This window comes from Chenopodium quinoa, unplaced genomic scaffold (genome assembly GCF_001683475.1).
Source record: "Chenopodium quinoa cultivar QQ74 unplaced genomic scaffold, ASM168347v1, whole genome shotgun sequence".
Classification (NCBI taxonomy): domain Eukaryota; kingdom Viridiplantae; phylum Streptophyta; class Magnoliopsida; order Caryophyllales; family Amaranthaceae; genus Chenopodium; species Chenopodium quinoa.
Window position 1 is genome coordinate 3,821,595 of NW_018743212.1, and position 26,235 is coordinate 3,847,829.

Genomic DNA, 26,235 nt, shown 5'->3' on the forward strand with positions numbered 1-26,235 from the left:
TTAAAAAAAAAAAGATTTTTGTGGAAAAACTACCTTATAAAAAATTTGTTGTAAGAAAATACCTTATAAAAACTAAATGTTATAAGTTGCTACCACGTGCTTGATTTTACAATGAAAGAGAAGGAGAATTAGGGATTATATAGGGGCTATGGATAAATTGGTTGGGAAAAGGTAAAAAAAAATGATTGAAAATGGATCATTAAACGTCCCTTAATCAATGCAATAATCCGGCAAAAAGTAGCTTCTTACAACATTTAGTGTTTTATAAGGTAGTTTCTTACAACATCTAAGTAGGGTTGAGCACAGATTGGATATCCAATCCAAAATCCAATTTCGGATCGGATATCCGTATCCAAAAATTCAGTTACTTGATATCCTATCCAAAAATATTTGGATATCCGATATCCGAAAATTTCGGATCGGTTAGGTCGGATATCTAATATCCGAACCTTTTAACAAATAAATACAAAAAATACAAGTTTAATGGAAAAATTGATTTTTTGAACAATTAAATCCCAGAAAATCATAATCAAGAATTAAATAACCCACAATAATGTAAGACTAATTATATACATAAAGAATTATTTAAACAAAATTATGAAAATAATCAGAAAAAAGTAAAAAAGTGTTCTAATGGTTGTCGCAAATTTGGTGACAACAGTGGGTTTGGTGACCCGTAAAGCTTGAGTCGGCCGGTGGAGGTTGGTGAGCTTGAGCCATAGGAAGAGAGCCCGCTAAGTTAGGTGAGTCGGTGGTCAGTGTCGGTGAAGGAGATCTGAGAGTATGAGATTGTAAATTGAGATTTTGAGATGAAAAGAGGAGAGAAAGTTAGAGAGGAGAGAAGTTGCAGATGAAGTTATTAGAGAGGGGAGAGAGTGAGAAATTGAGATATGACAAAGAGAGGTGGGGTGGCGTGGGATAGGTTAAAGAAAAAGAATATAGGGTTTGGTGTATTTCACTATTTTGTACCGTACTCCGTAAGAAATAATGTTTTTGTAACAAAATTAATGATTTTTTTCGGATATTGGACATCCGAAATCCAAGAGTTGGATATATGATATCCGATATTTTCGGATCGGATATCCATAATTTTTGGATCGGATGCGGATAGGATCTTCAAATTTTCGGATTTTCAAATTTTTTGCTCAGCCTTACATCTAAGTTTTATAAGGTAGTTTCTTACAACATTTGTTTAATAAAGTAATTTTTCACAAAAACTGTAATGTATAAGGTATTTTCTTTTCAAAAAGTCCAAAAAAATAATAATCTAATTTTGAAAAGGCAAACAGTAATCATTTTGCGCGCCCAACATAAATCACTATAACCCTAAAATAATTCATCCATTAATTTCTTCTTTTCAAAAAAAACCCAAAATTTTCCCTTTTCCCTCTTTCTCTCTCCTGACTCTCACTCTGACTCTGACTCTTTCATCTTTCTCCGGTTTCTTCGGAAATTGCCATTTTCATGGAGGATCAGAAGGTCTTAGATCTAGTTAAAGAGCTTGTTAATCGTTTACTTTCACAACCCCAAAACCCTAACCCTAACCCTAATCAACCCACTTCCGTAATCCCTAATTCTTCTTCAATTGACTCTAATCACTTCAATCAAGCTCTCCGCTATGCAATTCGCATCTTATCTAGTCGAATGACGCCTTCAATTGCTGCTGATGAAGCTGCAATGGCGGAATCAATTAAGCGTCAGCTCGTCACTCAAGGTAAATCTTCCGAAGCCCTTACTTTCGCCGATCTTTATTCGAAATTTGCGTCGAAAACTGGTCCTGGTAGTATAAATAACAAATGGGCGGTTTTGTATTTACTTAGAGTTGTGTCTGAAGACTGTAAAATTGCTAAAAAACAACCGAATTCCACGGTTTCTAGGGGTTTGCCAGCGATTTATGATTCTCAGTTGAGTGATAATTCGAAGGTTTCTCGTGATAAAGAAGTGGGGTGGAGTGGTGGGGTTTTAGTGTTGTCGAAAGATCCTGACAATATTCGCGATATTGCGTTTAGGGAGTTTGCTAACTTGTTGAAGGAAGAGAATGATATTTCTGAGGAGGTTTTGGTTAGGGATGTGTTGTATGCTAGTCAAGGAATTGATGGAAGTTATGTTAAATTTGATGGAACTATTGATGGGTATGCTTTGTCTGATTCTATTAAGGTACCTAGAGCTACTAGGATTATGATTCAGAAATTATGTGAGTTGGGTTGGTTGTTTAGGAAAGTTAAAGGGTACATATCGGAGAGCATGGATCACTTTCCTTCTCAAGATGTCGGAACTGTGGGGCAAGCATTTTGCGCGGCATTGCAGGATGAGCTTACCGAGTATTATAAGCTTTTAGCGGTGCTTGAAGCGCAGGCAATGAATCCCATTCCACTGGTTTCTGAAAATGCCACTTCAGGGAATTATCTCTCTTTAAGGAGACTGTCGGTTTGGTTTGCTGAACCTATGGTTAAGATGAGGCTTATGGCTGTATTGGCTGATATTTGTAGAGTTTTGAGAGGTGGGGCGATGGCAGGGGCTATTCATATGCATGCCCAACATGGGGATCCCCTTGTGAGGGATTTTATGAAGCGTTTGCTGCGTCGGGTTTGCTCACCCCTGTTTGAAATGGTTAGAAGTTGGGTCTTGGAAGGGGAGCTCGAAGATATATTTGCTGAGTTTTTTGTTGTAGGGCAGCCTGTCAAGGCTGAATCCCTTTGGAGAGAGGGTTATCGGCTCCATCGTGGGATGCTTCCTTCTTTCATCTCGCCATCTCTTGCACAGCGCATTCTGAGGACTGGGAAGTCAATTAACTTCCTAAGGGTATGTTGTGAAGACCGAGGATGGGCTGATGCTGCGACTGAGGCGGCAGCTGCTGCTGGAACCACAACAGGGAGAGGTGGTCTTGGGTATGGAGAAACTGATGCTCTTGAATTGTTGGTCGCTGAAGCAGCTAAGAGGATTGATAAGCATCTACTGGATGTTATCTACAACCGCTACAAGTTTAAAGATCATTGTATGGCAATAAAACGGTATTTGTTGCTTGGACAGGGTGATTTTGTGCAGTATCTAATGGACATAGTTGGGCCAGAACTCTCTGAGCCAGCCAACACTATTAGCACATTTAAGCTGGCGGGGCTGTTGGAAACTGCTATAAGGTCATCAAATGCACAGTATGATGACCGCGATATATTGGACAGACTGAGAGTCAAGATGATGCCACATAATTCTGGAGATAGGGGCTGGGATGTGTTCTCCTTGGAATATGATGCCAGAGTTCCACTAGATACTGTTTTCACGGAATCTGTTATGTCAAGGTACCTAAGAATTTTCAATTTCCTGTGGAAGCTTAGGCGAGTTGAGCATGCACTGATAAGTACATGGAAAACTATGAAGCCAAATTGTATCACTTCTCGCTCCTTTATCAAATTGCAACAAGCAGTTAAAGTGAAGTTGCTTTCGACATTGCGGAAATGCCAAGTTCTTTGGGATGAGATGAATCATTTTGTCTCAAATTTGCAGTACTACATTATGTTTGAAGTTTTGGAGGTATCATGGTCTAATTTTTCTAATGAAATTGAAGCAGCGAAAGATCTTGATGATCTACTTGCTGCTCATGAAAACTATCTCCATTCCATAGTTGAGAAGTCTCTTCTTGGAGAGAGATCACAAAGTTTATTCGAGACACTATTTGTTTTGTTTGACCTGATACTGCGCTTCCGGAGTTTAGCTGACAGATTATATGAAGGCATTTATGAAGTGCAAGCAAGGTATCTTTCTGTTTGTCATGTTATCATGTAGAGTTATTCTGCTTTTATCGTATATGCTAAGTTATCTCTGGAAATCATTATTTACAGGTCTACTGATGATAAGAAAAAACTATCTAGGCAATTAAGTAGCAGATCTGCAGAACCTGGTTCATGGGCATCTGAGGGCAGGAAGGCCTTAACCCAACATGCTGCTAAATTTCTCAGCTCTATGAGCCAGGAACTGGATGATATTGGAAAAAAGTATTCATCCCTTCTTACAGGATTTATCTCTGAATTGCCAGTCCAGCAACATATTGACCTGAAATTTCTCCTTTTCCGACTTGATTTCACTGAATTCTATAGTCAGTCACATCAAACCATATCATGATGATGTCCAGTTCAGTAGTTTAGTTTTTGAGGTTGCTTTTAAATTTGAAGAGCCATATATCTGTTGAGTACTTGAGTGCTTTTTTGATTGATTGATTCATTTATTTGGTTCCTGGTTCGTGAACCGGATCTGTTGCTGAAGCTCCAAAGCATTGCATGCAAAGTGCTTCCACAATTCAGAAAGAAGTACGACTCTTGATGTTAGGTCATTACAGACTATTATTCAGGGCTAAGCTGCTGAGGGACTTCCGCACTAATCCTGTCGAGGTTCGTTTCTTGACACCATACTTGAGACAATGCCATCATATCACTGTGTGACAGTGTGAGTGAGTCTGTAAATCTGCTGAAAACAAAGTGGGGGAAACTGACAGCATCTTGTTGATGACAGTTCATAGTTGTGTAAATTAGTGGAATGTGTGATACTAGATTAAGAGATTTCCAACTCAATATGCATTTTTGTTTGTTTTTTTTTTTTTTTTTTTTAACATTTTAGGAGATGGGGGTAGGGAGACCAGCTAATAACAATTACTAGTTGGTCAAAAAGATGCAACCTTGGGTAGTGTTTTTGGCCACATAGTTACTCATGAAGGCCGAATTCTTAGATGTTAGTGGTTTGGTTTACTTATGTGCTGTGTTCTATTTTGTGCACTTAGCACATGTTTGTAAAGGTGTTTAGGTTCTTTCAAGCAATTGATCAACTTGTTAGTGGCAGTTTGCGTGTTTTTTTTCCTTCTTCTTGAGCACTTAAAGTTTAGGCTAAAATTTCAATTATTTGCAGTAGTGCCAGGCTAAATCACATAATAGCTGACCGAGTTGCTGGCTGGTTTGCTCATTTTAGTTGTTCAGCTAACCTAGCAATGCATTTACAACTAATTGTGTTAGGTTTCCACTTCCATCATTGATGTAGATATTGGAGAATTTATTGATGGTTTAAGGTTTATCAAGTCGATCATGTAACTTATCTTTTATTTGCAATTGATCCTATTTTTCTGTTTATGTATCTCAGCATCAAAGCTGGCAAACATCTACTCGTAATAATTGCCAATGTTATTATTATATTGATATTTGGCCTTCTAGCTAAAGTACGGTTGTTATTCTTAAGTGTTACCTTGAGCTAACTCATAACTGTATGTTCTTGGATCATGGTATATTTGCTTTAAAAAGCTATTGAATTCCGTAGGTTTTCATTTGTTGAATATACCGAGTATGATTACTCAGGAAATAGTATCCCATATGTGTTTCAAATGGCAGAATAAAAATGGTTGAGAGTGGGACTAAATGAGGCTTTTTTACCAGGAGATGGAGGGCGTTGAAGGGGAGCTAATCGAACAAATACTGAAATAAACTTTTGCCATTGATGCATACATAGGGAGAGGTAGAGTAATGTTGTAATACTGAGCCTGTGAGGGTATTTTGGTTACTTTGTGCTTTCTATCCCATATCAATATGTGATTGTGTACACTCGTCATGTGTCTTTTGGAACTAATAAAAGGAGATTTGATTACGACATTATATAACTTTGTCATCCATTTATATATATTTATAATTTTGTGGCGTTTATTGTTATTATAAATTATGTTCATGCTTTAAAAATGGATTTTGTTGAATTCAAATAATTATTTTATACTTTTATGATGGTCAGGGCTTTTTGAGATTACATTATTGAATTGTAATTTGTAATTTCATTCAAACGGGATCATCTAGATAAGCGTCATCTAGCAAACATTTTACGAATCCGTCAAAATATCATTGCAGAAAGCACAAGTTATCATGTATAATTGCTAAATTTGGACCTTATCAATTGACCACCGCATGATGCTTTTGCCCATTTTGCCTCCATCGTTTTACACCATCTCATACCACTACATTGCCTTCGTTCCTCCCTTCTCCTTCCCTCCCTACCACACCCTAACCATTCATATGATCTCGAAGAGTCGAAGGTGGGGGGTATGGAATTTGATTTATTTGTTCAATTAAGTGTTCTAATTTAAAGATAAATGCAGAGGAAAAGATATGGAGTCGACTCTCGTAGATTGATACCCTTCTCGAACAACTCTTTTTAGGAAGCTCTATCCCTCATGCGTTACTTCAAATCGCATCCCTTCTGTCGTTGCTAATGCTCCATGTTACAACTCTTCTAGCTCCAAGGCCTCCGATTAAATACAGGTGACTAGTCCACACTGCTCACCCTCCTAACTTCAATTCCTCATATTCTACAACAATATTTAGTATAAACCCCTCGTGATCAACTTGATCTATATTGACCAAAATGGCAAAATAGCTTATATTTTAAAAATAATATACAAAACAAAGCTTACAAATCAATTATTGATGTAAATAAATACATTTATAACAAAAAGCCTATATTTATCCATCTTTGCTTTGAAGATTAAATAGTCTAAAATGTTTAATCATTCAAAAAGACATGGTTAGCTTAAATATAGCTAAGAGTAAGTAACAAATATACACAATACACCGCGAATCTTTTAGGAGTAATTTCTTAATATAGAAAGTCATTTAAGGACAAAATTCCTAGGTTTTGTGACAATAATTATAATTATCTTTAACCTTTTGTCCTAAACTTTTTATGCAAACAAAGAAACGGTCAAATTTTATTACTTAACCCTGCTAGTCCCACATATTTTCATCAATATTCAACAGCCACATACCAACGCAAAAACAGATCTTAGGTGTATTTAAAACCAAAATTGTACCCCAGAAAAACCCACAAAAATCTGTTGAAACATACATAATTTTTTTGTTACATTCTTGAGTTCATTCATTCTACGGTTATTACTCATATTATATTGGTTTTGTGTCAATCATCATCATTGTTTTTGTGGTTGTTGTTGTTATACAAATTTGACTCTTTGTTATTCGTACGTTTTCTATTTGTTCCTGTTCTTGTTTTTTGTCATTCATATGATAAAGAAATAAAAAGTTGTGGGGTGGTTCTGAAAACTTTATGTATATCTTTATCTTCGGGATGGGTTATTCATGCATGTCTCAATGATATGCCAGCTGCAACTAACACCACTTCAAGGAGAATTCATTCGCTGCTCGATTATCGAGCTTATTCTCTTTTATGTATGTATTGTTATTTTCGCTAGTGAGCTCATTGATGTTGGTAAAGTGAGTAGGAAGTTTGAAATTGGTTGTTTTGACATATACTTTTAGTTAAGTTAAAGAAATATGGAAGGAGGTGGTGGATTGGAGGATTATGATGCCAAAAAACCATTATTGTTGGGCTAGTCAAATGAGCAAGAACAACACATGGTTAACAATGAGAATGGAAGAGGTGATATATGTTGTCGACGATACTCTTTTACGAGTCTTAAGAACGATTTCTTCTCTAAGTTGCCTCACAAGGTTCAGCTGGCCATGGATCCTGAGTCCCCTTTTGATCTAGACCTTTCCAATAGCTCCGGCTTAATCGAAGGTAATTTACTTTCTCAATGTGTTTCTTTCAATTATCTATTTATAAGGGATTGTTAGATTCTATTTTACTAGCATTACATTGATTATTGATAACTTCATTATATTAGATACATGGTTTTTTCTTTTTCTTGGGTGCAAAATGATACAGAGTACTTAATTATTGGTTTGCTGTACATTGTTTATTGTTGAGTATGAAGGATAGGACCTACATACATTTAGACTATAGAGCCATGGTTGAATCTGCGAAATATTAGTTAAAACTTTGATAGTAGATATATCTTACCAATATTTTGCTAAATCTTTTCCTTAAATATTGAACTTAATTGGAAATTTGGCAAGGTTAAACTGTACTCTGATCTTGTTTGACAAATTCTGAAGTCTGTCAGATTTAATAATGTATAGGAGATTCAGTCTTCTTGAATTTACCATCTTGTACTTTGTCTTGTGTCATGGTAGCGGAGAAGGAATACTATGAAAGGCAAGTTTCAACATTAAAATCATTCGAGGAGGTTGATGCTTTAGATGTACCTCCTGACATCAATGAAGAAGAAGAAAGACGAGAACAAGTACAACACGAGAGAGCAATGAACATATCTAATGGAGCTAATGTTGTGTTGCTAGCATTAAAGGTGTTTATGCTATAACAAGGCAACATTAATTTTTGAGAGAGCCTAGCATCAACAATGTTTTCTTTATAAATTCCCTAGATACATATCTTATTTCGTGATTGCTTAAAATGCAGATATATGCAACTATAAGAAGTGGGTCTATAGCTATAGCAGCCTCAACACTTGACTCCTTGTTAGATCTCATGGCTGGTGGAATTCTATGGTTCACGCATTTGTCGATGAAGAACATCAATATTTACCAATACCCTATAGGCAAACTAAGGGTTCAACCTGTGGGTATTGTAATATTTGCAGCTGTCATGGCCACGCTTGGTAACCTTTGAACTTGCAGATGGATATAATGTTGCAATATCACTCTTGACTCACTAAAAATACATTTTGATGCAGGGTTTCAGGTACTCATTGAAGCTGTGGAACAATTGATAAGAAATGAACCTTCTCCAAAGATGACGCATGAGCAGCTTATCTGGCTGTACTCTATCATGCTTACTGCCACAACTGTAAAATTCGAACTTTGGTTTTATTGCAAAAGCTCAGGGAACAGGATCGTTCGTGCATATGCAAAGGTATCCATATGACTCTTAAGATCAGAGTTTCTCTATAATAAAAACAGAAGCATTATTGTAGCATTGCTTTAGTAAAGATCATATGCAATTTATAATGACTTGCTTCTGTTTGTACCAATTGACAGGATCACTACTTTGATGTGGTGACAAATGTTGTGGGATTAATAGCTGCAGTTCTCGGCGATAAATTCTATTGGTGGATTGATCCTATTGGTGCTATTGCTCTGGCTATATACACAATTTCAAATTGGTCTGGAACCGTTTTTGAAAATGCAGGTTGTGTACATGTTGTAATTGGTGGATTGTTGTAATTGATTTAAACATACTTAAAAAGATTTCTAGCTTCGCCACTATATATGCATTTTAAGGCTTTTGGCAAAAGTATTTGCATCTTTGCAGTGGCTATTTAAGTAAAGGAATCTGTGCTATTCAATTTATATACCATTCCTTTCATTTTATGCAGTTTCTCTGGTTGGGCAAGCAGCTCCTCCGGAAGTCTTGCAGAAACAGACCTACCTAGTTATACAACATCATGCTCAAATCAAGCGTGTTGATACGGTTCGAGCATATACCTTCGGTGTTCTATACTTTGTTGAGGTCAGTCTCAATTTCAGTTGGATACTAGAATGTTAAATATAGTATGACTTTTTTATGTTTGAAATTCTTAAATGGTTGTGACTTGAAAAAGGTTGACATTGAGCTACCGGAAGACTTGCCTTTGAAAGAAGCTCATGCAATTGGAGAGTCATTGCAGATTAAAATTGAGAAGCTTCCAGAAGTTGAGCGAGCATTCGTGCATCTAGATTTCGAGTGTGACCACAAACCAGAGCATTCTGTTCTCATCAAATTACCTAGTAGTCAGCCTTGATTTGTAGATGTTAGATTAATTGTTTGTATCTCTTAATGCAAAGGGATTAGCTTAAGTTCTTATATGCTATTTGCTCGAGGAAAATTTTATTGTAGTTGACATATTATTTGTATTTTCCTTGGTTAGGCTTGTAAAGTGATGAAAATTGTTTTCTTAAGTTGAAAAGAAAACAAATTTATTATTACAAAAAAAATGGAGCTCCATCCAATATTAGATTGAAAACCATTTTAATCTGTTTGGCTTGAGTAGAATATTTTCTAAGCTAAAGCCTTGCTACTAACAACTAGGGATGAAAGTGATATGGATTAAAACCGCAAACTGATTCAATCCAAATTAACAATTTGGTTCGGTTTTTTTGGAAATTCTGTTTGGATCGGTTTGGAATTTTAAAAAAATATGGATTGGGGATCGGTTTCGGTTTTGGGCTTCTAAAAACCGAAAACCGAATTTCCAAACCGAATTTATAGGAAGCCCAATACCCCAACCATATTCCCCTTCATATATAAACCTAAACCCTATTTCCTTTTCCCTTTCAGTCTTCCTCACTCTTTCTTAATTTCTTAGTTGCGGCAACCCTTATTTTTTCTGCCCTTTTCTCACTCAGTCACTGTCCACCGCTCGTCCCTCACCACTCTTTCCTCGCGGCAACAGGCCAACACCCTTATCTTTTTCCCCTCTTTCCTCACTAAGTCACTGCCCTTGCGACCACCGCCACCGCCCAACCACTCTCACTCTTCTCTAACGGTCCCTCACCACTGCTCGTCCGTTCTCACTCTTCTTCGACGGTCCTTTGCTTGTTAGGTTTTTATTTTTTTTGAATTTTGAACAGTGGTGTATGCATCTGCTTGTTAGGTTTTGATTTTGCTTGAATTTCGAACAGTGGTGTATGGATTTGCTTGTTTGGTTTTGATTTTGCTTGAATGGATTTGCTTGTTTAGTTTTGATTTTGTTTGAATTTCGAACGGTGGTGTATGGATTTGCTTGTTAGGTTTTAATTTTGCATGAAATTCGGTCCGGTTCAGATTTAATTTCCAAAACCGAATTATTTCGATTTGGATTGAATCCAAATTCGGTTTTAAAAATCCAAAACCGAATTAATTTGGTTCGGATTCGGTTTGGTGTAAAATCCAAACCGAATAACGAACTTTCACCCCCTACCAACAACCATTCTATAGATTGTATGAAACACGTATTATTATATATGAAATATATTATTTGAAAATTCAAGCTATCATCAATGGCGGGCTAACATTTTTATAAGTGAGTTTCAATAAATAAAAAAATTTGACAAGAAAATTAATTAAAAACTATTTTTTAAGCAAAAGTTTCATATGTGGCCGGGGTTACTTATTCAGGGGTTACTCAGTCAGGGATTGCTTGGTCAGAGGTTAGTCGGTCGATTAGGGGTTACTTGGTCAGGATTTACTCGGTCGGTCAGCGCTTATTTGGTCAAGGGTTACTCAGTCGGTTAGGGGTTACTCGGTCGATCAATGGTTACTCGTTTAGTGTTTTGGTATGTGTCAGCCGGCCACACAGTGTGGCCAACCACACAAAAAACGCGCTGAAAATATATTTATTATTGAAAATCATTTAAAAAAATAAATAAATACGCTTTCACAATGGTTTTAAAATCTAAAACAATTATATAATTTCAATACAGTGTTGTTAGAATCGCGATCCGAATCGTATGATCGTACGATCCTACGATCCAATCTCAGTCAAACGATTTGGATCGAAAGCAGAATTTCAGAGGCAGTAGGATCACATTAGAATCATACAGGATCGTTCAGAATCCTGTTTTTTCATTGGGATTGTTGTTGGAGCATACAGGATCATGTAAGATCGAATAGAATCGTACAAGATCGTGTAGAATCGGTCAGGATCATACGATCCAATTTCAGTCAAACGATTCAGATCGAAAGTAGAATCACAGAGGCAGTAGGATTGCATCGAAATCATACAGGATCGTTCAGAATCGTACATGATTGTGTAAGATCAGTCAGGATTGGACGATCTTGATTGTTATTGGAGCATACAAGATCATGTAGGATCAAACAAAATCGTACAGGATCGTGTAGATTTGGTCAGGATCGTCCAATCCTACTTTTTACTTATTAAAATGAGCCTAAAGCAACCAATCTTTTCTCTAAGCCTAGAAAACAATTTGCACTTATATATTATGTATGTATCGGCAGATATATGTGTACTTTAAATTGAAACAAGGTATTTACATAATTTTTTTTGGCAATTCTGATCTTAATTTGGGTCCAATAGGACTAAAATGACCCCCAAAACCTTACGTGAGTAATTTTCGCGGGAAAAAGAATAGTTGCACGTAACGAAACATTTTTGGACTCTCAAAACGAGACACTTTCGTTATTTTATTTTGGTAATTCCGAGCTCAATTTGGACTTTTAAAGGCTAAAATGCCCCCCTAAAACCTTAACAAAACATTTATCGGCATGCAAATCAAGGAAAAATAATTTAATGGCAGACCACTAACAGAACCCTAATGGAAAATATTAAGTGGTAGCAATGTTTTTTTTTTTTTTTTTTTTTGGTGGTAGTAAAATAAAATAGAATTTTAAATGGGTAGCAAATATTAAATCGGTGCTTTTTAATGGTATTTAAAGTCAAATTTTCCTTGATTTCATTACATAGTACAAAAATGTCACGTTGACTTGGTATTTTGTTGATTACTCACTCTCCCCTTTTATTTAAGTGACACATTAACTTCTGTGCACGAAATTTTACAAGAAATATATGGTGTATAGTAAGGTGATTTGTTGGACAAAAAATCCTCAATAATTAAGATGAATAATAACAAATTCTCTTTTAGTCATTTAATTAATCTTGTTGAAAAAAAAAACAAAAAAAAAAAAAAAACTTGAGTACCCAAAAGGTGAAAAACTTGAAAATTGAGTAACTTATTTTTTTGCTTAACTTTTATTTTCAATTGATAATACATTTAACAAGAAATCAGAAAATTAAACTCACCAATATCTGCATATAATTTCAATTAAGTAGTTTGTTATCGTTATTTAATATTAATATAAACCTGTAATTTTGAATTTTTGATTAAAAATAAATTTAACACACATGAAATATTGAAAATAAAGAAAAAATTGATAGGAAAAAAAATCATGGATCAATTTGGTTTATCTGTAAAAATTATCATCGAAGCACGTGCAAAACTTATGTCAGTAGCTTTATTTGATTTTACCAAAATACTAAGTTTTTATTTTTTTATTTTTTTATTTTTTAACTAAAGGTACTAAGTTGGAGCTACTTCCTACTATTTTTTTTCATTAGACATCTTTTATTTATGTGTTTGTCAATGTAAAACTTTAATCATCAATTATTTTAATTTTCCATAAGTAAAAATTATACGGGTAAAAGTTATATATTATGATAATATTTATTGAGATGATTTTACAAGATTTCACACAATATGTTTTTCCTTACAAATAATTCACAAAAGATGGTCAAAAGGAGTGATGGTGAATATTGTAAAAGTCAAAGCAGGTCAAGTAAAAAAGAATGGAGGAAGTATTTAATTAATTCAGCTGGATTTTTGAGTTGAGTACTCGAACAATTAAAAAAAAAATGCCCTTTTATTTTTGGTAATGAGATCCACAACTTTTCCTCTTTTTGAAAGAAAAGATAGAGCATTATATTAATTAAGGGGAAATGTCCATTTCCGCCAAGGTTACAATACTTTAGGAAAGGAACTAAAACGTACAAATTCATCATTCCCTCCCGTATCCCCCCTAGTAATTAGGTAAGCTACCGTATTACAATTTCTCTTGGCATGTGAAAATAAACAAACATTGAAACACGCTCTAACCAATCTAATATCATCTTAAACGACATGAATTGGGGCACGACCATCTATTTCGGAGGAGATGACTTTTATGACATTCGCTGCATCTGAACCAAACCGTATGGCAAGTTGAAGCGCATATCGCACAACCTGAGCTTCAATAAACTCCGGGGTAGAAGAATCAGTCATCTTCATTGCTGTCAAGATTATGCTACCATTAGCGTTCCTGAACACAACACCCAGGCCCGCTTTCCCCATTGCAGGGATATGTGCATCCACATTTGCTTTGATGCACCCTTGCGGAGGACACTTCCACACTAAACTGCTAGCCATAGCTGCTAGTACAGCAGGGTAGAACACCTTCTTTGCATACTCGGTGTAATCCTCAACTAGCCTACAAAACCCAGCCGCAAGCATCACAACACAACTTTTCCTCTCACAAAGCTTGAGTACCAAAAAAAAAATTAAAGGGTTTGAATACCCAAAACTTTGGAAAATTTGCCAAATATAGCCACACTTAGAGCACCAAATTTTTCAGTTGCAGCTTTTAAAAATAAAAATTGCAAATTACAGCCTAAAAAGTATTATAAACTTGTTAATTTGACACTCACTTCCTTTACCTGCCAAAAATTGCGTATAGATATATAGCATTATAGCGTCAACATTTTCTTTTTCCCCTTCCTTCTACTTTCACTCTGATGCACTAATGACTACACACTACTCACTTTATATTTACAACTATAAATGGTGACAAGCTTTTACCACTTCCCCATCCATTTTTTCACAATTGCGACGGAATTATTTCACCATTTGACCCATTTTCTCAAGTTTTGTTTAGAGAAGAACAGATTTTCAGCGGAAGTATTAGGTTGAATCTCTCCAAGATTCATATATTCAAGATTTTTTGGAAACAAATTAGGTGGAAAAATGTCCAAAAAATCTCTAGTCTCTCCCAAATTTTGTGTTTTCCGCCAACAGGGGTGTTTATTCGGTTTTCGGTAGGGGTGGCAATTCGGGTCAGCTGGTCGGGTTCGGGTTAGATTTCGAGTCATTTCGGGTTATGCTTAGAAACTATCAAAAATAGTGTAAAACTTAATATTATTACTAAATATGAAATTTGGGTGAAATCGGATCGAATTCAGGTTGTTCGGGTTCGGTTCGGGTTTCTCTCAGTAACTTCGGGTCGGGTTCGGATCGGGTTATCGGGTCAGGTTAGGATTTGCCAGCCCTAGTTTTCGGTTTGGATTTAGGCCAAATCCAATTCGATCCGAAATAAAATTCGATTTTTTATTTTCAAATCCAATCCGATCCAAATTTCTCATCAATCCAATCCGATCCAATCCAATCCAAATTATAATTCGGTTATTTAGATCCGATCTATCCGAATTGAAATACATTGAAAATATTTAGGGCCTAATATACAAATAAAAAGTAATTATAAAAATTTTAGTCTTGAAAATATAGTTGTACAAGATTAATACAAGTATTGAAAACATAGTTATACATAATTAATATTGATGTAATTATTAACATAATTTTACATGATTAATTTAAACAAATCCTTATTTGTAAAAAACATGGTTTCATATTTCGGTTAATTCGATTTTTTGGATCCCAACAAGGTCAATCCGATCCGATTCGAAAATCCGAATTTTCAAAAAATTTTAATCCGATTTGATCCGATTTAAAGTTTAGATCCGATCCAAATTAATAATTCGGTTTGGCTTGGATTGTATTTCGATTTTTATCCGAATAATGGACACCCCTATTTTTCGGTCAAAAAATTCTTCCTAATTTTTAATTATGCAAAATGCATAATTAACATCATTCTCAAGAAATTTTGGTTGAAAAATAAAAATGAGTGTCAAATTGTCAATGATCAAAATATTAAAACTTTTAGGCTTCATAATTTTTATTATATAAAACAAAATAGGTATTTTTTTTTTGGTCTTAAACAAAATTGGTAATTTATATAGCTGCATCTAACAAATTTTTTTAAAAAATTTAGTACTTTCCTACTTGGATAAGATATTGACCAAAAAAACAAAAAAAGAAAATGAAAAGGATATTTCTCTATCTCTCTTTCTCAGTTTCCCATTGAAGCACACTCCACGTTCTCCATCGATATTTCTATCCTCCATTGAAGCAGCTTCTGAGGTAATTCTTTTTGTCAATATAGTAAATTTAGGGTTCGATTTTTTAACTATTTACTAACGGGAAGAAAATTATAAGCTAAGTTTATAATTGTATCAAATTTGGTTGCTGATGTGTTGCAGAACCCTTTAATGTTAGTATTGAATTATGAAATTTAATTACTACTCGAAGAATTTGATTTCATAATGGGGTCAAATTGGGTTGCTAATTTGTTGCAAAACCCATGAATGTAAACTCACACATTTACCTGTAATGAAAACTTTATCACTGATTCACTGGTTTATGATTGAAGAACAATTACTGGTTGTTTTGCTGCAAAGCATTTGTGTAGGGCGGATCTAGTAGGGGTTCATTGAACCCCTGATTTTTTGAAAAAAAATTGAAATTTTTTTTTTAACAAAAAACCGAAAAAGGGTTAAATAGAATATATGTATGATATATGTAAATAACTCACAATTTTATTTTTATTTTTTTCATTTGCCTGCTTCCTCTAATTTCGACATTTCCACTCTCATTTGTCATTTCCCCCAAATTGTAAAACCCTAACTAGTAACTCCCCTAAATCCTGTCGGCCTGTCCCACAGGCGTCGCCTCCGGCCTCCCGTGCTCAGTGCTCCACTTCTCTGTCATCCACTCATCCATATTCCGTGGCTCTGTAGGTGAATAACTGAATTTTACTTCTTAATTCCTTATATTTTACATACTATCTGTTTTGTTAATTTGTTTACAGATTTATATCTTGAATTCTTGATAATATATTATGATGTATTGATTTTTATTATCTAAAAAAATTCTGAAAAAAGATTGTATGCAAATATGCAATTCGTATGTTTTGTTATCCGTTTGGATTTTGGAAGTTGGATTATTGGAACCCACTTTTCTGGAATTAATAATCCCAGAAATACTTTCAAGTTATTCAAATCAATATCAAATTATCAATGAATATACCATTAATTCTTGATAATACATGTATGTTTGTTGTGGGAATTTGAGATATAATGAATTAATGATATATAATGCAAGTGTGTAAAAAATAAGTTGCGGAATAGTATGGGTGATGATAGGTTAGTCACTTTTGTTGAGAGAGATTTATTTTCTAGAGTTAGTGATGATGATGTATTGAACCGCTTTCAAAGTATGAAAACTCGAAGAATAAATCTGTAATTTTTTTTTCTATTTGTATTGTGTAATTTATTTGCAATCCATGATTGGAACTTATGTACTGAATATTTAATTATTATATTTTCATTCCATTGTTAATTACGATTCTGAACTTTCGAAATTTTGAACCCCTATTTGGAAATCGTAGAGACGCCACTGTGTGCCTGTTAACTTATTATACTACAATTGAAGTTGTATTCCTTCAATTTAAGGAACATGGATTTCTTCTTATTTTATATATTCGCTTATTTATTCAACTCTTAAGATTATATGACCAAGAAATGGGTTAAAGAATAAAAGGGAAACAAACATGTTAATACTTTCAACAATATGGCGTTGAGTCGTTTTATTTGCTCAAATTGACATACTATTACACCTCGTATGTGTGATGCTATCAGTTGATATTGAGGCTAACAGTATATGGCTATGCATCTAAAATATTGTGGTATGTGTACTGCTCGCTCTAGGATCGTTATCAGTACCTGCATTACCTTTTTGAGCAAATGGCTTACATTGAGGGCATGTTTGGATTGGGGAGATGTATTATTAGGGTAATAAAAGTCAAACTAAATAAAATGAAAGTGAAAATAGGGAAGGAGGAGATAGTGATGGTGTGATTGTAAGGAAAATTATGTAGTGTTGATGTAGTATGAGGTGAAGAAAGAGGAACTAATACCCTCATTTTGGGGGTAATAGTTACACTAGGGGGAGGGTGGGTAACTATTACCCTCAGAGGGTAATAATTCTTCCATCTTTCTCTTTTCCTCATGGCACAATTACTTTATTTCATTTGTAAACACCATGCCTCCTACAACAACACCTATAATTACTTATGTTTTTTCAAGTTTGACATTTATTACCCCCTTAATATATTACCCCAAATCCAAGCAAGGCCTAAGTTATGCTTGCCTGCTTAATAGATAATTTGGATTATCTCTAAACATCATGTGGTTTATTAACATAACCAGAGTTTCTTTGAGGAATATTGTGTAATAAAAAGGTGGAATACTTGTCAATATATAGTATTAACATGCACAATTTTACAGTTGTAGGGCTGATGAATCATGAAGATGAAATGACAGTGGACGTTTAGCATGCAGGGTTGTAGCTGATTTATGTTTTTATACTTTCATTAGACTGGCCGTATCCATTCAGAAAAAAAATTTAGTACATCGTCATCATGAATTCTTTCTCATTTTCCTCATCTTTCTTGTGTCCATCATCCTACCAAAAACCTCCACTCTCTAATCGATTAATACTCCATTCTAATTGCCTCCACCAGTATTCTCAAAGCCGATGCAGTTTTCCTCATCGCTCTGTTGGAGTTTCCTATAATCAGTTTTATTCGCCCCATATACGCTACTCATTAGTTTGTGCTGCAACTCCGCAAGAAGGGGTTGTTGCTGTTATGAATTTTGATGAGTTAGTTGAGAAAGATTGGTCAATCCTTGAATCTGGCAGCACAAGTTCTAAGGAAGAACATGACAATAAGACTGATCAAATCATCTCTGCTGGAAATATTGTAGAGACCTCAAAGGTCCTGGTTTCTATAGGTTCAGATGAATTTGTTGATCAGTTGGTCAACTCTTCTCCATGCCAACTTTTGCTCATCGTTCACGAGTCCCTCCTATCACTTGCATGTATTAAAGAGAGGCATGACAAAGTTAAGTGTTGGCAAGGAGAATTAATATATGTACCTGACAAGTGGGCTCCCTTGGATGTTGTTTTCCTTTATTTCTTGCCAGGTTTGCCTTTTAAGCTCGACGAGATCTTCAAAACACTTGCTAGTCGCTGTTCACCAGGTAAATATCACTCATCTCATTTCTTATGTCGATGTGATTTTTTATTTTTAATTTTTAATTGCAACTCTTGACAAACTATTTTTTGAAAGACAAAAGGCAAAAACTCAAACTAGTCCTAAAGTACTGTTGATGAGTCATTGCACTTGCAGGTGCAAGAGTGGTGATCAGTCATCTCCAAGGTAGGCAGGCATTGGAGCAACAACGACAACAATACCCTGATGTAGTTGTGTCTGACTTACCTGAGAAGATGACTTTGGAGAAGGTTGCATCTAACCATTTATTTGTGTTAAAGGAATTTGTTGATGATTTAAGCTTTTATCTGGCAGTTTTGGAGTTCAAGTCTTGAACTATTTCGTTTTTGTGAATTTTGTTGGAGGAATATGTTATTGAACCAAGATATTACAGCTTTTCAAAGCAATGTCGGTGAAATGGATGAGTAGAATGCAAAGCATGAAAATCTTCCATTGCTAGTTATGGTGTGTTGATAATTTAATTTAATCTTCAGTTCTAAACCATTTTGTGTTATTTTGGAAGTTTACTTTAGTGATACATACTACATATCAACTACATAGAATTCTGAAACACTTATGTTATCTATACTAATATTTTATAACATGAACTTTTGCAAGTCATACAAAGTGCCACGTGGCATTTCCCTATTATCCATTTGTAGTTAAATATTTTTATATTTTTTTATTACATTAAATGAAACATTTTCATTCATGCTTTTTCATCATATAGTTTCTGATTTCCTTAGATAAATGTACTCTTTCAATGCTTATTTTGAATTTTGATGACCTCCAATAATAGTTACTAAAAACTTCAGTTTTTAATTATGATACTCATTATCAATTGAAATTCTCTTCCTTCTCCCCATTTTATTTCCATGTCTAAAATTTATTTTCCTTCTTATTTTTCTATTTTGAATTTTACAACATTACACTGCAATTGAGTTGATTTCATAATTTTGTAAGACCATTTGGCCAAATTCTGTATTGATCAGTTTCGTACTTTCATCAAATTTATCACCAAAAGGTTTGTTTTCTCTAAGTTTAATTCCCTCTTTTTTTTTTCAATTGCATTACAATTTTAATCTCAATTATAATTATTGTTATAAATTAAACTTTTTTTTATGGATATTCAAAATTTATGACTTAATGATGCTATAGTTTTATAAAATTGAATATTTGTTGGGTCTTTAAAATCGGTCAATATTATTTTTGCAAAATTAATCATGTGCATGCATTATTTTTTTTGGAAAATTCCTAAATACTACTTCGTATATAGCCAAGTCTCCTAAATACTACTTCATATATAGAAGTTGGTAAAATCTATTTATCTTGCTTTTGTAATTTGAAATTTTAAAATTTGTGGGTTTTCAAGTTTCTTGTATTACTTTATTGGTTGTTGGATTTTTTACGTTTTGCTAACTATTGAATATTATGTTTCAAATTTCTGTTCTATTCATAATTCTAGATTATTCAAGCTAATTTTTTATTTTAGCTATTTTTTTTTTTTTTTTTTTAAGAAAAAAATCTCCCAAACGTTTTCAATCTCTTAAACTGACCAATTTTCAAATTTTTTGTCTCTTCTTGGTTTTCCTTTATGTCCCAAACGTTTTGATTTTTTTTTTTTTTTTTTCTTTTTTTTTTGTGTTTTTCAATATTATTTTTGCTAACATTTGAAACAAAATGAGGAAACAAAATTTTATTTACTAGCAGAGTTATTTTATTTGCTTGATGCAATTTATTACTTAATGTTACGTATGATATGATGTATTATTTTCTTGTTAAGAATATATTGCATTAAATTTACGTACGTAATATTACATTTTAATTTACTAAAAAAGTGATTTATATTTACAAATGTTTTTGGTTTTCTTTCAAAAAAAAAGTTTTTTTGATTAAAAAAAAAAAGTCGAAATATATATATTTAGACAAAAAAATTATTCCGTGCATCGCACGGGTTAAATACTAATTTTATTTATAATAAGCGGTTTACATCAGTCAAGTACAGCAAGGTTTTGGTATTCTTTTCCTGAAAGGGTTATTCTCATTACATCCTCTGCAGTTGTGACTGACTTGATTTCTGCAGATCTCCAAACAGCGTCGTCATGCAGGAAGAAAGCAAACAAACTTCTCGAGAAACCATTAATTGTCAGCAATCTGTTATGGAAAACAGCCTTAATTGTAGGAGGACCATCATTGATACCCTCAATGTTCCAGAACACAATCTCGGGCACCTGATCGTAGCCAAACTTCTGGTAATTTTTCCAAACAGCCCTGTAATTCCACCCCCAACTGCTGTTAACTGCTTTCCTGAATTCCTTATTGGTGAAAACAAAAATTCTCTCCACCATTTCCTGTTTATGCAGCTTCTGTGCAACAGCTGTTTGCAATACTTGATTAAGAATAGTTTCAATATTCACCCTCTCGGTGCACTTCAGCTGTTTCATGAAGTTTACCTTCGATTGAAGATCTTCCCCTTCGATTTTGCAAAGCTTCGGCAATTGATGGAACCCGTATACAGTTCCCTTCCACCAGTCGTTGCTTAGTTCAGAAATCAATAACCCCATCGAGATGCAGACGTCTTTTGTAGTATCTTTCATCTTGTCAGAGATGTCACAAACAGCAAGGGAGCTCCTCAGTTTCCCTGTACTTGAAAAGGCTTGCACCATATGCCGCCATTCTAACTCTTTCACTCCAATGTTCTCTTCCTTTAGAGAAGCTATTATACTGAGCGGAGTTGAAGAGAAATACCTCAGTTCACCATTAGTCTTAAGAAACATTGACGAAATCATCTGGTAATACCTTAACTTGCTGGCAGTGTCCTTCGTCTTCAGCATCTTCTGGTAAGCTTTCTTCATGAAGAACAATGTACTGTCTTGGACTTGTTTGTCACTGCCTGCTAGTCTTCCTTGTGTTTCTTTCCCTAATGCTATTCTGAGCGGACCTAGAACCTCTTTCCTCAGTCTATTCCGGACCCGATAGGCATAATGTATGTCTTCAATGCCTTCATAATTTGGGTCTGATTCCCGAGGAAAAACCTTTTTGGCAATGCTCTTACACAAGAGGGTGTACCTATCACACGACGAGTCAATTGATGGGCAATCTCTTGCTGCAAAGCTTAGTGCTTCAGCATTGCTAGAGTTGAGTGTTTCTACATCTGAACGCAAGAGTTCTGCAAAAAGATCAGACACTCGTTCATGGAGGAAGCGGTAGGCTGGATCCTGTACATATTTACACACTGCTCTCCTCGCTATCTCCATCTTTTCATCCTCTCGCGACAACCTAAAACTTCCTGTATTATCACCTTCCTTGACTAGCCTATAGAGGATCTCAGCAAAATCCCTCAATGTTCCAGAACTAGCCAAGTCTCTCAGATTACAGGCAAGGGTTAACGGGTGGTTTTTGTGAAGCCAAAGGGCTGCCACATAAAACCCTTCCTTACAGGACAATCTCTCTTTTCTGAGAGTCCTTAGGTAGCATATTAGCTTCAATGTGGTTGAGGGATCATACTCCCAAGCCTTGTCTAGCAACTCGATAAGGTTTTCCGGTGATGTTTTCGGGTTAATGGCAAAGAAGAGTTGAGCACAAGGATTTTGAGGGACTGTTAAAGGCTGTTTTGTGGTAGGATTGGGTGGTTTTCCAGCAGGAAGGGAATGTGGTAAAAGACATCTTCGGAGAATTGGCGGACCTATTAATTGCATAGTTTTATGGTGTGATTGATTTTGTGTTTGTTCATCCCTCTATTTATAGGGATTATTTGCTTGGCCCCCAAGCATATAGTAGTACTAGGTTTAGAAATTTTCTAAAATAAAAAATAAAAATGAGTAATTTCGCAAAAGCTTGCAAAAGAAGTAAAAGATAAACTTATTAACATTTTTGAAATTATCTTATTAGTCGTTAATTGGGTTTGTTAGCTGATGCATAGGAATGGCAATCTGCCACTCTCTTCCATTGGACGGGTTGTGATTCAAATCTTTCTTGACCCATTAATAGGGACAATAATATATGCTTTCCTCCTTGTTTAAAAACATTCTTGTTCAATTATTATTTTGCTGATGTATGATGTTCTGTATTATTCCATTCCATTTCATTGAACCAAACACTTCATTGGTGTTTTTTTTTTCTTTTTTTTTTTTTTTTTTTTTGGGGAGGGGGGGGGGGGGGGGGGGGGGGGTGAGGGGGGTGGGCATTTGGTTGGTAAAGGGGAAACAGAATGAGATTAAAAGGAAAATAAGGTGAATAAAAAGCTAATTCTTTATTTTTGTATAGTTGTTTGATTTACATCAAAGGGAATAACCTGAGGGAGACCTTTTGGTGCAGTGGCACAAGAGGTCGCCTCGCTTCCTTGAGGTGCGAGGTTCAATCCTCATCAGCAACAAATCCCCCCACTCCTCTAAGGCATTGCAAGCTAGGTTCCTTGTGAACAGTTGCGGCCCGGGTGGGCATTTGGTTGGTAAAGGGGTAACAAAATGAGATTAAAAGGAAAATAAGGTGAATAAAAAGCTAATCCCTTATTTTTGTATAGTTGTTTGATTTACATCAAAGGGAATAACCTGAGGGAGACCTTTTGGTGCAGTGGCACAAGAGGTCGCCTCGCTTCCTTGAGGTGCGAGGTTCAATCCTCGTCAGCAACAAATCCCCCCACTCCTCTAAGGCATTGCAAGCTAGGTTCCTTGTGAACGGTTGCGGCCCGGTTGATCTTTACAACCACCACTACCCCTTCTTTTACAACAACCACCACTACAATTTCATTACTACATTAAAGAGAATATATTAACATGTTTAATATTGTAAAGGTTGAGAGGTTTTTATTTTATGAATTTGATGTCCACATTACAAAGAGTGCAAATACATATTGTAATGTAATTTGGTTTCTTCATAATTTGGTTTTACATTTAATTGTCTAAATTAATTATTTTTCTATGCTATTGTAATTTTGTTGTAATGGATGCAAGTTTATTCATTGGAGTAGTTAGTTCTAAGTTAATGGGATAAGATATTTTGGTCATGCAGCTTTTTGGTTGATGCATCGTATTTATGAAACTAAAGGGTAATCAATTGAAGAGGCTCAAAGTGTTAGCAACTGGAATCATTGAAGGGTCAAAGGGAAATAATGAGGGTTACTAGAAAGGTGCCTCTTGTCATTACTTTGTATGATCTTTTTTTAACCTTTTTTAAACTGAGTCGAGTAATTAAAGCTAAGGTCAAGCAACTGATTAGACTATTATCATTGAATTGAAGCACAAATGGGATTAAAAAAAAAAAAAGAGGAAACTACAATTTATTTGAAACTACATGGCTTTCATGGAATAGAAAACCTAAACCTATAGACATAAACTCAATATAAGGAAAGGGAAAGAACAACTAGCTAGGGTGGAACTCTTCGACTCGACCTAGTAGGATTTGAAAAGGACATGAAAATAATTTAAAATATTTGATAAGGGCTAAGTGTCCAAATCAGTTGGAACCCAAGAGGTTTGCAAGAATTGTTTAGTCCTTGATCATATCATGCAACTTCTGTTTTAGGACCTAACGAGTATTAACATGCTCTTCTTAGGTTTTGAAAATAATTTTGAAATAAGCTAGAAGTGTGACATGGGCTAGACTTAGACCAACCAAGTGACAAGTAGACACGTGTATTCTATGGACTTTGACTTGAGTATCAGTTGGATTGACTTGAACTTAAGTGAGACTTATATTTGGACTTGAGTGTGTAACCTGGATTTAAGTAGACTTAGCTTGAATTGGACTAAAGAGACATGGGATTAGGCTTGTGTGAAATGGGACTTGAACTTAGACTTCGACTAGACTTAACAAACCTAAGATTTGGATTTGACAAACATTGGATTGGGCCTCTTGAAATTGGACAATAAGTTTTGATTTTAAAAAGAACCCCTTAATTTTTTTTTTTTTTTTTTTTTTTTTTTTTTGAAAAAGAGCTTGACTTGTTGGGCTTTTAACTTTACAAATCCTAACTCAAAGTTGGATTTTGACTTGAAGTTGGACTATACATGGCTAGGGCTCGAGGTTTCACAACGGTTAGGAAAAAAAAAATTGAGGTAAAATGGCTTGACTTGAAGGTTAGACATGGTTTGACTCAAAGCTAGATTATACATGCTTGGTTTGACTTGAGATCAGTTGGAGTGTGGTTCGACATGGCTCATGACTTGTGTTATACGTTAGTCATGAGACATGAAATAATAAAGAGGAGTACATAGAATGGGAAAACAAATAAGATAAACAAAGAGTAGGAAGATGGAATAAATTATAACTCATGAGATATGACTACTAGAATAGGATAAGAATTCTATGATCCCATATGATAGAATTTTGAAATGAATTATCCTAAATGAGGTAGTAGATTTCTCATGTTTTAGATCTAAACAATTTTGACACAAAAGGCTAAAAAAAGTAAATTTAAACACCTAAGACGACATTCTTAAAGTGGACAAGTTGTCGTATCTTGGTCATAACTTTCGCCGGAGAAACCAATGCTAAATGAAATATATAATCTCGAACTACAATTTCTTAACTAGTACGCCTCATGAATCCAAGTAGAACATCAGATGTGGATGTTACAAGTTGATGCTTGTATAGACTACATGAATTAAATTTGGTCTATCTTAGACTTAAAAGGAAGACTTCCAAGACTTTACTAATTAGTTAGGAAGGTAGGCAAGCAAAAATAATAATATGCACACTTAAACGCGTAGTGACACATGACGTGTATAAAGTTCCAACCCAAGGATAGGATCTACGTATAAAACTTGTAGTTAGGCTTAGGATGTTCAAAAGAGTTCATGCATGGTTAAGAGGTTGATGTGTACTGAGGTGGCCTTGCATTGTGAGGGCGTCACGTAAGAATGTTTATATGCTTTGTTCCCCAAGGAAAGGTCACTACCATGGTTTGGTGAGTTTAGTACTATAACGTATCACAATCTTAGAGCACTAGGTTGGTTTAGTCTAAACCTCCAAGGGCTAGCCACAAACATAAACCCCCAAAGGCTAGCCATGAACATAAACACGTTCTTATGTAGTAATTTCAGTTAGCATATTTCAACCAACACAAATTGGTGAAATGCACTAATTGTCGATGCAAAGATGCTTATGTCATCATTTCAATAAATTGCATAGGAACTTTTCAAGTCCCATCCACTTGCTCACCTCAACTAGACACCAATCATTCAAATTGATTGCTAATTAAGATGTTCCCTAGATGGAGTTGCCAAATTCTAGGCGTCAATGAGTTACCGAGCGTACCCCATTAACATATGTGAATATATATTCTTGGCAATATGTAGACCTAGTACGATTAAGGACATTATAGGGGACAAAATAGTTATCCACTAATAAGTTTTTAAAGGAACTTATATACCACGAAATTTTGTCTAAAACTAACCCATAAAAAGTTTGTTTTGTAAGCATTTGATTTATTTTTTTTTATTTTTTTTTTGGTTGGTAAAAAACTACCCCCATATATGCAAAAACTTTGTCTAGCACTACCGTTTTGTCCACTTTTGCCATTTGTAGGGCCCACGTTTTTGCTCCTTCGGATGTTCTTTTCCCCAACCTTAGTAAAATAACCCTAGATATGAACTCACCAAATTCTACCAACGAGTAATTTTATAAGTTATTTCAGTATTCATTTTCCATATAAGGGGTTTAGGGTTT

The 26,235-nt window shown here is 34.9% G+C and overlaps 4 protein-coding genes across 6 annotated transcripts; 3 read left to right on the top strand and 1 right to left on the bottom strand.

Moving 5' to 3' along the window:
* Positions 1 to 1,209: 1,209 nt before the first annotated feature.
* LOC110734479 (gamma-tubulin complex component 3-like) lies at positions 1,210 to 5,657 on the top strand. 2 transcript variants are annotated; one of them, XR_002513815.1, is made up of 3 exons: positions 1,210 to 3,749; positions 3,837 to 4,382; positions 5,412 to 5,657. XR_002513815.1 is itself a non-coding variant. In XM_021914642.1 (2 exons), exons 1-2 carry the CDS (start codon positions 1,465 to 1,467, stop codon positions 4,114 to 4,116), a joined length of 2,565 nt encoding a protein of 854 aa, XP_021770334.1. In that variant the 5' UTR covers positions 1,210 to 1,464; the 3' UTR covers positions 4,117 to 5,389. The 2 variants fall into 2 exon arrangements, 1 of the variants encoding a protein (XP_021770334.1); XM_021914642.1 differs by lacking the exon at positions 5,412 to 5,657 and having other exon boundaries at positions 3,837 to 5,389.
* A 1,097-nt stretch (positions 5,658 to 6,754) lies between these two features.
* On the top strand, positions 6,755 to 9,813 carry LOC110734480 (metal tolerance protein 4-like). Its single transcript, XM_021914643.1, has 7 exons — positions 6,755 to 7,554; positions 8,010 to 8,182; positions 8,296 to 8,494; positions 8,570 to 8,748; positions 8,874 to 9,024; positions 9,212 to 9,345; positions 9,437 to 9,813. Exons 1-7 carry the CDS (start codon positions 7,389 to 7,391, stop codon positions 9,614 to 9,616), a joined length of 1,182 nt encoding a protein of 393 aa, XP_021770335.1. The 5' UTR covers positions 6,755 to 7,388; the 3' UTR covers positions 9,617 to 9,813.
* Positions 9,814 to 15,420: 5,607 nt separating this feature from the next.
* Positions 15,421 to 19,026, top strand: LOC110734481. 2 transcript variants are annotated; one of them, XM_021914644.1, is made up of 4 exons: positions 15,421 to 15,596; positions 16,178 to 16,252; positions 17,801 to 18,556; positions 18,706 to 19,026. In XM_021914644.1, the coding sequence occupies exons 3-4, from the start codon at positions 17,935 to 17,937 to the stop codon at positions 18,900 to 18,902; spliced, it is 819 nt and encodes a 272-aa protein (XP_021770336.1). In that variant the 5' UTR covers positions 15,421 to 15,596; positions 16,178 to 16,252; positions 17,801 to 17,934; the 3' UTR covers positions 18,903 to 19,026. The 2 variants fall into 2 exon arrangements, with proteins under 2 accessions (XP_021770336.1, XP_021770337.1); XM_021914645.1 differs by lacking the exon at positions 16,178 to 16,252.
* A 1,532-nt stretch (positions 19,027 to 20,558) lies between these two features.
* LOC110734645 lies at positions 20,559 to 22,265 on the bottom strand. The gene has a single exon (XM_021914802.1). It carries the CDS (start codon positions 22,263 to 22,265, stop codon positions 20,559 to 20,561), a length of 1,707 nt encoding a protein of 568 aa, XP_021770494.1.
* Between the last annotated feature and the right edge of the window lie 3,970 nt (positions 22,266 to 26,235).

What these genes read in the sequence shown, in the direction of transcription:
- LOC110734479 (XM_021914642.1), top strand. Translation starts at nt 1,465, where the DNA reads ATGGAGGATCAGAAGGTCTTAGATCTAGTTAAAGAGCTTGTTAATCGT. An exon ending in ATTTATGAAGTGCAAGCAAG is followed by an intron (nt 3,750 to 3,836) that starts GTATCTTTCTGT and finishes CATTATTTACAG; the next exon opens with GTCTACTGATGATAAGAAAA.
- LOC110734480 (XM_021914643.1), top strand. Translation starts at nt 7,389, where the DNA reads ATGGTTAACAATGAGAATGGAAGAGGTGATATATGTTGTCGACGATAC. An exon ending in AACCGTTTTTGAAAATGCAG is followed by an intron (nt 9,025 to 9,211) that starts GTTGTGTACATG and finishes CATTTTATGCAG; the next exon opens with TTTCTCTGGTTGGGCAAGCA. An exon ending in GTGTTCTATACTTTGTTGAG is followed by an intron (nt 9,346 to 9,436) that starts GTCAGTCTCAAT and finishes GACTTGAAAAAG; the next exon opens with GTTGACATTGAGCTACCGGA.
- LOC110734481 (XM_021914644.1), top strand. Translation starts at nt 17,935, where the DNA reads ATGAATTCTTTCTCATTTTCCTCATCTTTCTTGTGTCCATCATCCTAC. An exon ending in TGCTAGTCGCTGTTCACCAG is followed by an intron (nt 18,557 to 18,705) that starts GTAAATATCACT and finishes TTGCACTTGCAG; the next exon opens with GTGCAAGAGTGGTGATCAGT.
- LOC110734645 (XM_021914802.1), bottom strand. Translation starts at nt 22,265, where the DNA reads ATGCAATTAATAGGTCCGCCAATTCTCCGAAGATGTCTTTTACCACAT.